The sequence below is a fragment of the Juglans regia genome, chromosome 12 (assembly GCF_001411555.2).
Source record: "Juglans regia cultivar Chandler chromosome 12, Walnut 2.0, whole genome shotgun sequence".
NCBI lineage: Eukaryota > Viridiplantae > Streptophyta > Magnoliopsida > Fagales > Juglandaceae > Juglans > Juglans regia.
The window spans coordinates 4639423-4651475 of NC_049912.1; the positions used below are offsets into that span (position 1 = coordinate 4639423).

The 12053-nt window shown below is 34.1% G+C and overlaps 1 protein-coding gene across 1 annotated transcript; it reads left to right on the plus strand.

Moving 5' to 3' along the window:
* Positions 1–3821: 3821 nt before the first annotated feature.
* LOC118343996 lies at positions 3822–4612 on the plus strand. The gene is made up of 2 exons (XM_035683719.1): positions 3822–4038; positions 4290–4612. Exons 1-2 carry the CDS (start codon positions 3822–3824, stop codon positions 4610–4612), a joined length of 540 nt encoding a protein of 179 aa, XP_035539612.1.
* The last annotated feature ends 7441 nt before the right edge of the window (positions 4613–12053 follow it).

Below are 12053 nucleotides of genomic sequence, written 5' to 3' on the forward strand. Positions count from 1 at the left end.
TTCACACTATGTGGCCTTGTTACAAGCACTTCAGCCCCCACTGCCTACCGATGTTTTCTCCTGTGCGTTTGATCGATTAATGAATCCTCTGGCACAACGAGGATTTTTGGTAATGGATGATGCCCATAGGCACGCATGGGCATCGCATAGTTGAGTGATTGAACTATGCATAGTTGATTAGTTACTAGGTTGTCTTGAGTGGTTGATTAGTTACTTTGCTTCGTTGTAATTTTTCATCGGTGTAATGTAATTTGAGTTTGCCATCGATTGTTGTTAACATTTGTTGGTTTCATGGATATCTTTGGAAGATAAATGCACTTTTTTAATTCAAATCCAGTTGTGATGTTGCGGAATAATTCTTTTTATATTAATAGTATTGTGTTATGTGTTGGGTAGAGCAACAAAATTGTGAATGTATTTGTTCATGTTATTAGAGTTTGTTTATATCACATTTTTCCTGCCTCTTGAATTGATGTCTGATTTGGTGCTCTGCCCAATGGCCAGCTGTAGGTTTTTGTGAACGTGATCAAATTTTCTCAAAGGCATCTACTCGAATCCCGAAGGTAGAGGTTGCTACCCCCTAGGTTATGCTTCTTCTCAAACTTGTCATATTTCTGTTTGGAGGAATATCAACCATTTTATATTCACTTGAATGAATGGATGGAGGGAAAAAACTCACAGTTTTGATGTTAAATATTTTAACATCAGAACTGTTTAATTTGAAATATTTGGTTGGTTCATTATGTGGTAGGACCTACCACATTAAATAAATATTGACTTCTCTTACAGATTAGTGTGTTTTCAAACTGGCTGTTGGAGCTGCTGATTCATTATTTTGATGTTATTGCTACTGCTTGTCCATAGTTTGATGTATAGTTTGTGCATATATATATTTGTCTTGGTTATTGTGATGAAATATATTCCATATATATTGCTGAATACGATGTATTCAAGATATTGTTTATACTACATCAACTATGAATAAGATGTATATTAACCTAAAACTAGGTGACTTTATATATATATATATATATATATATATATTGGTTACTGAAAAAACTAGTGCAAGTGGACTGTTTTATATAATTTGGTCATGGGGTTAGATGTTTAGCTCGTGAGAAGAAATATTTGCATGATGTTAATTTGAAGACAATTAGCCATGATGTTAATCTGGTTTGACATAAACTATTAATAGACACCTCATAGACATTTGCAACTGTTGGAGATATAGTTCCATTCCACTGCTATCAAGAGTACAATATGCTTGTAACTTTTGTTAGAATATGCAGCTGTAGGTTTTGGAAATCCCAACCACTAGTTTACTCCAGATTTTTTTTTCCTCTGGGTAAGAAGCCTAAAAACTAGTTTACATGTCCCAGGATTATGATATATTGATATTGCTTTTGACTTACCTAACTAGTTGCCTAACGGTTTGCAAATGGTGTTATCTGTGTTCATGCTGTAAAGTAAATGAATATTTTCACTGGGACTATTGCAGAGCATGTAAAAAATATTTTCTCACGCTATAAGGTCAAATTTTGTTATCAGTAATGACTAGGTTTTAGTGAGAACTGCAAAATTAGAGACAGACCTTTTACACACTCGCTTGACAATAACAATGCAAGTTTTGGCTCAACAAAATGCTAACTAAAAATTCAATAAAGGAAAAATAAAACTGACCAATCAGCTTATAAAATCACTTTTGTAGGATTCCTGTATAGATGAAATAATTCTCTTGTAAATAACAGGAAGTTATTAGGAAGTTTTCTTCCTGTCGGGTCAACAGATTACTTGCCAGCTGTAGGTTTGCAAATTTGCCCTTTGCCCTTAAAGCAAAGAAATGATGTCTCTATTCATGTAAAACTTCTCACATAGCTCCACAAATACATGGTTGTAATTCTAGCACCTAGAGGCATGCTTAGTAAATTATGAGGGTAGTCTTTCACAGTGAGAAGAAAATATGTTATTGGAAAGCCACTGACTTGTACCACTGGTCGTAGGTAATTGAATCACCCAGAAATAAATGTAATATAAACAGAATTAGTAACCTTTCAAAATTTTGAACTACAGGAGAAGGAATAAAGTGTCAAACTTATGCACAATGCATCTAAGTAGTTATTAGCATGTACCAGTCCTACATGTACTCAGCAGAGTCTAGCTAGGAATAAATCAACTGTAAACATCAAGACAGAATATAGGAAGATAGAAACAGGAAGGGCTTATTATAAAGTTCTCCTAAAAAACAGTACTTAAATTTTTTTTATATTCATGGCCATGCATAGGACCACAGAAACTACCATATCAACAACAATAGTGAACAGAAAAACCATTAGTAATTAGAACACTGCAATTTGGACTGAAGTGGACCTCTTGAATTACTTGGGTCTTTCATCTTAATTTATAATGCTGCGGTGTACTTTAGGGATGATGTTATGGCAGTTATTGTTTTGGACTGAAGAGGACCACTCAATTACTTGGGTGCTTCTCACATGGTTTATAATGTAGCGATTTATTTGCTAATATTGGACTGTAATTTGTAAATTTGGTCTCATTGAAGTTGTGGGTATTTTGTCATAAGTATACTGGTTTTTGCTCTTTCTCAATATTAGCATTTCCACTTGATAGGTTGACTTACTTTAATTTAGGCCTATATATATATATATGCTCTCTGCCCAACAAGCTGTTCGACAGCATATCGTTATTTTTCATAACTATCGATATGCTCTATATAATTTAATATGGTCAAGATGTAATAGAACAGAATGATCATAACGAGGATTTGGTCATGGGGTTAGATGCATGCCAGTGGTACAAGAATTTACACATGATGTTAATATGAATAGTAGACACAAACTACTCTTCTCACATGTCTTTGCTGCACTGATATAGAATATATATATATATATATATATATATACTATAGTCATAAGAATTTATAAGTATATTTTAAGTGATATATTCAATAATTTTTGCTGAAATAAGTGTAAGTTCCATTTGCTTGAAAATTAAAGATACGGGATATGGTCAAGAATCCCAAAAGTTTGCATGATTCTTTGCATATATTGAGCTTGTTGGTTGCTTCTCTATAATGGAAACGTACACTCATGAAAACTACTTCACAATGCTATAGGTCTCTCCTATTGGTCTATTCCCCAACTTGTCTTGAGTTTTTAGCCCAGTTCCACATCATATAGTAGAGAATGGAGCATAACAATTCTTGGACCGACGGGAGTGATAGTGGTGATCCGATGGAGCCCATAGATATCATGAACGCTATTAGGATATTGTCCCACAGACAGCGAAAGAATCACCACAACATAATATAGGCCTCTGAGGGAATCAATATATTTTAGGAATTCTAAATAGTCATCTAGATAATTGCAAGATTATGTTTCGTATGGAGGTACCTACATTCCGCTGTTTATGCGGATTGTTACGTAACAATCACTTGATACGTGATTCTAGAAGAGAAGTGACGGTGGAGGAAGCTGTGGGTATGTTTTGCCTTCTTGTGGGCCATGCAGAAGGCCAGTGAATTGTTGGGGACAGGTTTCAACATTCGACGCAAACAATCAATAAAAACGTTAGAAAAGTCATTAATGCATTATGTGAGGTTGGGAGGCAATTGATTGTGCCAACTCCAAGGAACAACGTGCACCCTTTTATTTCAAGCAACAATCGTAATTATCCTTGGTTTCAGGTAACAATTAAAATTCAAACTTTGTTTTACAACATACAATGTAACAATCACATCATGCATTAGTTGGTTGTGTTAGGCAGTTGGGATTGAATTGTTGAGTTTATAGGGATGCATTGGCGCGATGGACGGTACGTTGATACCAGCTGTCGTCCCAGCTGAGTTGCGCGAGGCATATCGAAATAGGTTGGGTAGAGTTGCCCAAAATGTCTTGGCAATAGCTGATTTCGATATGAAGTTTATATTTGTTTACACTGGATGGGAGAAATATGCGCATGATGCACATGTGTTCCACCATGCTGCCAGTGATCTAGAAGCCCGTTTTCCATGGCCACCAGAGGGTAATTTTTTTTATTAACTTTGTCAAATATTATTAAGTTGGAACTTTCATTGTGATTGCCGTTATATTAATTGAAGTTAGTGCTTTGAAAATAAATGGACTCTTAGGTCAGTATTATCTTGTGGATTCAGCTTATCCATGCACTAGGGGATTGCTGTCCCTATCTAAGAGAACGTTATCACCGGAGTGATCGTCACAATCACAGGGGTTTTCATGGATATAAAGATTATTTTAATTATTGTCACTCAACAGTTCGTAATATTGTAGAACGAACATTTGGTGTTATAAAAGAACGATTCACCATTCTCTCCAACATGCCTCCATATTCAGTTGGGAGGCAAGGACTTATTATTACAGCGTGTTGTGCACTGCACAACTATATTAGAACGGTCACCCCCGATGACTGGATATTTCAGACGTGGAGTACGATGCATCTACCTGTTATTGAGCATGCGGTTGGTGACAGGGCATCCTCATCTGGTCATGTAGACTTGTCAACTGAAGCCCAAAACAATATGGGTGCGATTAGAGATGAGATTGCCATTTCTATGTGGAAAGCAAGGGGTGGCCATTGATGGTGTTATTTAATTCATTATGCGTGTATTTAATACTGATTTTTTTTTGTTGCCATTGAAAGTATACTTATTTTCGACAACTGATGTATTTTATGCGAGATGTGAATTTAAACATTATATCATTCTCGATGTGGATTGCTCAATATTTCATCATGCTGGACATATTATTTATTTAATGACAAATGGTAGATGAATTACATTATTGAATTTGGTTATTTATTTATTTATTTATAAGGTTGTTGGGTTTAATGATTAGTGTTTTTAATCTTCGTTCATATTAAAATAGGTTTGACGAAGCTCCTTTTATTAACACACGTGTTTGTGTATAGCAAATATCACGCAAATAATTTTAAATATTAAAAAATAAATTCTTTCTCATCCATGCCTTACATTTATTTTAATATATATATTTTTTTAACGAGTGTCTGCTGTAATAATAATGAATGGCAAAAATCATATCAAAATATTAGGAATGACTCAAACAAATATTTGATAAAATAGGTACTACATACAAAAGATTTTAGCATATTATTTTTTAAATGAAATTTTGGTTTTTTTTTTTTTTTTTTACATTACAAATATTTCTAGTGACTCAGCAAAATATTTGATAAAAATAAAAAATTATTCCACATGAATTTTTAATAAAGGAAGCATGCAAGGAAAACAGGAAAAAAAAATGTAACGAGCACAGCAATAGTGCCCTTTCAAACGCTTGGAAGCTCTTCATTCCGAATCCACTGTTCATGCGCGGGTTGCAATTCATTTTCAGTGGCTGAGTTGTGTTTAAAAATAATTTTATTAGTTGTGGGTCCCACAACAATCAATTCTTAGTAAAAAAAGTCAAACTAATCTCATCTCATCTCTATAAACAAACACAATTTTATCTCATCTTATCTTATCTTATTTATACTCAATATATCTCAATACTATTTACATATATCTTAAAAATCTCATCTCATCTCATTTCATTTTTAAAAACAAACAGGCCCTAAAATAAGAACCCACCCTTCTCTACTCCTCCCAAAAGATAATTTCCATTAATTGTATTAGAAAGAAACCATATTTCAAACCTCAATTTCATTTCCTTTAGGGGGAGGGAAGAAAAGAAAAGAAAAAACTGAAAAGGGAAGAGGAGAGGCAGCACGATGAATAAAACAAAAAAAAATGAAGGCCTTTAAGCGTCAAGCGGGTAGCAATAACGGGAGCCCAAAACGGGCCCCCATTTCCCATTTTTTAATAGTCAATCATTTTTTTTTTTTTTTTATAACCAATGATTCATCCATTCATTTCAAATAATAAAGTCCTTACATAACATTGTTTTTATCAAGCCATACGGCTTGTGATACAAAAGAAGGACAAGAGCCCCACCACATTACAATATCCTCAACATTCCATGCATTTCTTGCTAATTGGTGAGCTGCAATATTCCCCAACCTGTTAACATGTAAAATCTGCACTTCTTGGAAGCCCCTCATCATACGACTAATATCATTTAAGAGAAATGCAAAATCAGTGAGAAAAGTAGTTTGGGATTGCAATGCATTGACAAGAATCAAACAATCTGTTTCAAGAACCAATTTTGGAACACCCCATTGAGCACAAAATTGTAAACCCCTCAGCAAAGTAGTGGCCTCAATAAATTCGGGAGAAGCAACATCACCTTCTAACTTACTACAAGCAGCAATCACATCACCTTTTTCATCCCGAAGTATGATCCCAATACCTGCCTTATGATGATCAGGAAATATAGCACCATCCACGTTTAATTTCAAGAAGCCCGGTGGGGGTGGAGACCAACTAAGCACCGTATTTACTTGCTTGCTAACCCCATCAAGAACTTGCACTTGTTTGTAAGCTGATTGCATCGAAAGGGCATTATTAATCACTGTTGAACAAGGATGCACCACCTTTTCATACAAAAACTGGTTCCTTCGGTACCATAAAGCCCAGCAAATAACAAAAAAAGTAGTAAGCATTTCAAGACCACCCTTATCTCTAATATGCAGCACTACATCCCAAAAAGATAAAGGGGAGTTTAAAGTTTGCAAAGATGGTAAATACTGCATATACACATCATGAATCATAGGGCAGAAAAATAATGCATGGGCTGTATCTTCAGAACACAGATGGCAAAAAACACATCTATCCTCATCTTTTATCTTCCTTTGTCTCAAGTTCTGGAAAGTAGGCAAGTAATCGTGGCAAGCCCTCCATGCAAAAATCTTCATTTTATGGGGAATCTTCAATTGCCATAAGGACTTCCAGAATTTCAAAATTTGTTCACCTCTAGACCCTTCACCAAGAATCTGAGAAGCTTCCCATTGTAAGACCTTATAACCACTCTTAACGGAGTATGAACCACTTCTTTCCGAAGTCCAAAACCAAGAGTCTTCTTCAGATAAACAGATATTAATCTTCAAAATCAGATTTGCCAACCTTGGATCAAAGAGAGCTCTAACTACATCAATCTTCCACCAACCTGTTCTTTCCTCAATTAATTCATTTACCATCAAAATTTCATTATTCAGATGCTCCATAGCTCCCTGGACCTCATCACGGCTACAACCCGGGATCCAAGAGTCTTGGACAACTCTAATACTGCGACCATTGCCCACTCTCCACATACAACCAGATTTTAACAAAGGCAAAGCACTAAAAATACCCTTCCAAACAAAAGAAGCATTAAAATCAATCTTGGCCTCAAACAAACTACAATTTGGAAAGTACCTTGCCTTAAACACTCGAAATAGGAGAGAGTTCTGGTGAGTAAGAAGCCGCCAACCTTGTTTAGCAAGTAAAGCCAAGTTGAAATCACTAAGTTTCTTGAAACCCAAACCACCCCGGAATTTAGGAGCACAAAGTTTCTCCCAACGTGCCCAATGAATTTTCTTGCCATGAGTTTGATTACCCCACCAAAACCGAGCCATCATCATCTCTAACTCATGGCACAAAGACTTGGGAAATAGAAAACAACTCATAGCATAAGTTGGTAGGGACATAGCTACTGCTTTGACCAAAACTTCTCTACCTCCTTGGGAAATCAGATTCCTTTTCCACACTTGAAGTTTTTGCCACAAACGATGTTTAATACCAGAAAAAGCCCGCTGTTTTGATCGTCCAACCATGGGTGGTAACCCCAAATATTTTTCATATTGCTGTGTAGAACTCCCACCCCAAAGCTGCATAATTTCTGTTTTCAATCCCTCATCCACATTTTTGCTAAAAACCATAGAAGTCTTCTCTTTGTTGATACACTGCCCAGAGGCCTTCTCATAGTCATCTAAAAGAAGCTGGATCTTTTCATTAGTACCCATATCAGCTCTACAAAAAATAACACTGTCATCCGCAAATAACAAATGATTGACTCGTGGTCCCCCTCTACAAATTCTAACCCCCTCAACCATGCCTGGACCATCATGCCTCTTTAGCAAACCAATCAAACCTTCCGTACATAGAAGAAAAAGATAGGGAGACAATGGATCGCCCTTTTTGATTTTTTTTTTTGTCTTATTTTATTTAAATGAGTCTAGAAGCTCGATCAGGACATGATCAATAGAAATTGTAACCGATTATCAATAATCAGGTTTTATTTTAAAAAAATATATAAAAAAATTCAAAATTTTAAAATTTTAAATTAAAAATTATATATAAAAATTATATTATAATAATATTATAATATATTATTTTTATTCAACTTTTTTTTATCTCCTCTCTCTCTCTCAAAACTCCATAAAAGTATTTTTTTAGATAATGAAGTGTTCCAACATGCCGCTGGAGGTTTGTAGGCACCACACGGGTGATGGGCACTTGAGTCTTCATTCTTTCATGCCACGCTTATTTAGTAATTTACTAAAATTAAGATGTTCATTCTTCTTTAAGATAGCTTTATAATTTACTATTTTTAATGCTTCATGTCTTTTCAACTAATAACAACTTCTTATAAAAAAAAAAAACTAATAACAACTTAGGGATCGTGAACAAAAATTTTCTAACAAATATATATTTAAATATATATATAAATATATATAATGTTGCAAGCTATAGTAATGATAAATAGTGTATCTTACTTTTTTTTTTTTTTTCTCTCGTATTTGTACGTTTGCTAAATTTTCAAATCTTAATATATTATGTAGTTCGAGAAAATGAAAAATATTATATGGAATATAAAATATTTTTTTTGTCTATCATCATTCTAATTATTATTTTTTTTTATCTTTTAATGTGATAGAATAAAATTATTATCCCAAAATAAAATAAAAATTAGTTTTATAATAATTAATAAAATATTATTAAAAATGAAAAAATGTAGCCGGTGAAATTGTAGGGAGCGATAGCAAGTGAAGCTCATGCACAGAGACAAGTTATACGTGAGGGCCACGCGCAAACATTTTTATCGTAATTTTGCATCATTCCAATAGATCGGTGGCTGTAGAGTGATGTGGTGGAGCATGTATCAATTAATGGTTGCCGGAATATAATAAATCTGTGAAAATGGAAGTGAGAAAAAAAAAATATTACCCTGAAAATATATTCACACATCGGTAGAAGAAATGAAGAGGAAAATGAAATGGGGAGGAGGGTGGACGGCAAGAGCTATCAAAGGATGACTTGCTTAGGTAGGTTTGGGAGTGAGATGAGAATTTTATGTTTTATTTTGAAGTTTAAAATATTAAGTTTTAATATTATTATTGTTTTGGAATTTGAAAATTTAAAAAAGTTGAATTGTTTATTATATTTTGTATGGGAATTTGAAAAATGTGTAATGATGAGATAAGATAAGATGAAAATTTTGTGTTTTGTTTGAGGTCCCAAACCTGCCCTAGTCCTTCAACCTTGTTTTTTTTTCTTTAATGAATCTCCCACTTGTAATATATTATGTTATGAATACGACAAGATATTTAAATTTGTGGAAAGACTAGAATTAAGCCCGATCAGGGACAGGATCAACACGAATTGCCAATTGCTTTATAAAAGTGCATTTGTCATATCTGACTCACCAAACATGTTTGAATGTTGAGAACTTTCCTTCCAATTATATAATAATAATAATAATAATAATAATAATAAATACAATTTTAAAATGAATAATATTAAAAAAGATGATTGGGATATAAAAATAATTTTTATTCATCTTAATTTATCTCATCTAATTATTATAATTTTTTTAAATTTTTACATAAAATATAATAAATAATTTAATTTTTTTAAATTTTAAAATAATAATAATATTATTAAAGAATAATATTCTAATAATATTTTATTTAATTTTTAACTTTTAATTTTCATCTCAATTCAACTCATTATCAAAATCTTATTTAAATTTTATAAGTTATTCTCCTCAACAAATCTTAAATATTATACAAATTATTTTCCTATAAAAATATATTACGCGGGCGGGACACGAATTGGGTATAGAGTTGTAATTATCAATCAAAAGCTGACTGTAATTACCACATGCATGCATGCATACAGCTAGCTAATCACTGGACTTTGACGATTTCAGAGTCTACGCACACATGCAGTTTCTAATTCGGTTTGGTCTTTGATTATTGTCTTTGATCATATGGATAATTAGTAGAAGTCTCCGAAGATGCTTCTGAGTTATCTTCATCAGAATCATTTTCTAGAGATTTCTTTAACAATTGAACTAAATCCTTTTTTGAGAGTTCTTCCAAAATATTCTTTTTCTTGGAGGAACTTTTCTTGGAGGAGCTGCTGGTAGCTTTTCCTCGTTGGGAAGTAGTTGGTGAAGTAGGAGCCTGGATCTGTGGATATCCAGTTGAAACAAGAGAACCATATGTAATTTCGAGAAATTCCTTTTTGTTCTGCAAGTCTGGAGCAGTCTGGGGAAAATCTCGAATTACATGTTCTACTGGGTGAACCTGTTAAACCTGTGTTAGAAGCAGCCTTTCCCTGGTATCAGAGCCATTCTGGTATATCTAATTGTTGCACATTATTCTTCTATTTTCTATCTTGTTTTGATCATCTTCTACTGGGTGCGGGAGTTTCTGCACTAGGTGGTTCAGGATCAGGTCTGGGATAGAGTAAGGAATCCTTGTAAGTCCCACTTTCTGCCGGGGTAGGCGTCAGGACATGGATGGGTTCCCTAGGGTAGTCCCACAAACGGTAAGTTCGCAGCCTCTTTGAGATGCAACCTTCCCTGTAGATTAAGATCAAAACCTGTTAGGATGTGGAGGAGTAATTCCTCAATTAGTTCCAGGTCGGCTTTGCCTCCTGACATCGTTAATGAAGAAGATTGCTCTTTTGGAGAAGAGCCTGTTTCTCCTAATCTAGGATCGTGGAAGATCTCAGATATTAAACCATCTTCTATTTACCAAACAACTTGGTTAAAAAATACTTTTTTAAATACTTTGAATGTTCGAACAGTCGAACAAACCTATAGTATATCTAAATCTCATGAAAAATGTTATCTCCTTAACAGTGATGACATTAAAAAATACATTAAAGAGGGATTTAAATATATTCACATAGGTTTTGTACAAATTTCTGCTAAACCTTTAACAAGGTTAGGCATCAATGCTTCTGTTCTTTTTTGTTTAAGAGATGGCAGATTCCTCGGTTTTGAGGATAGCATTCTCGGAATGGTCCAGTCTTCTTTATCTGAAGGGCCGGTCCATTTTGATTGTTTCCCAAACATAACGTTGTCCCTAACAGACAACCATATTCTGAAATGTTTGATTTTGAATATTTTGACCTCTGGATATCATATGATTGAAGGAAGTAAACCTCTTGCTTTAATTTTCAGGATTTATTATCGTCTTTTAAAAGCGAATTTAGATCCAAAAGCCATTGCAAAACCTTCTGGAAAGCATACTCTCCTGATCCAGAGTAGCTCTTCAGATGTGGATATTAAAGTTCCAAAAAGAATTTATTGGGATGAAATAACTCTTCCCAATGAATGGATTTTGGAACAAGAAATGCCCATGCCTCCAAAAAATATTGCTACGGGTGCTGATGTTGACATCATCCAGCAATATCTTAATGGAGATGTAAAAATTTCTTTTGACAAATCTGAAACCTCAAATAGAAGAAGAAATTCTTTTGCTGGTTCCAGATCTAGCTTTGTTGATCATGTTCAGAACAATCCAAGAAAGGATGACCTCCATCAATTTCTTGAAGATTCTGTAAGGACAGCTCAACCTGTTAAACCTGTTTTAAAAATGAAAGGACTTTCTTCGTCCTCTCAAGTTACTTCTGCTTTTTATACTGCACAAGGAGCTACTGGTTCCTCAAAAAACCAGAACATAAATGATGAAGCAGACAAAGAAGATACTTCTTCTATGTCTCCAACAGCTTCAGATATGCAAGACCCTGTTGCACCTGTTCATCACAGTTTAAATGTTTTGAACAAACCTTTTGAAATTGATTTACCTGCTTTATTAAAAGATTTTGCTTCTTCTGAAAATAAACAAAGGCGAAA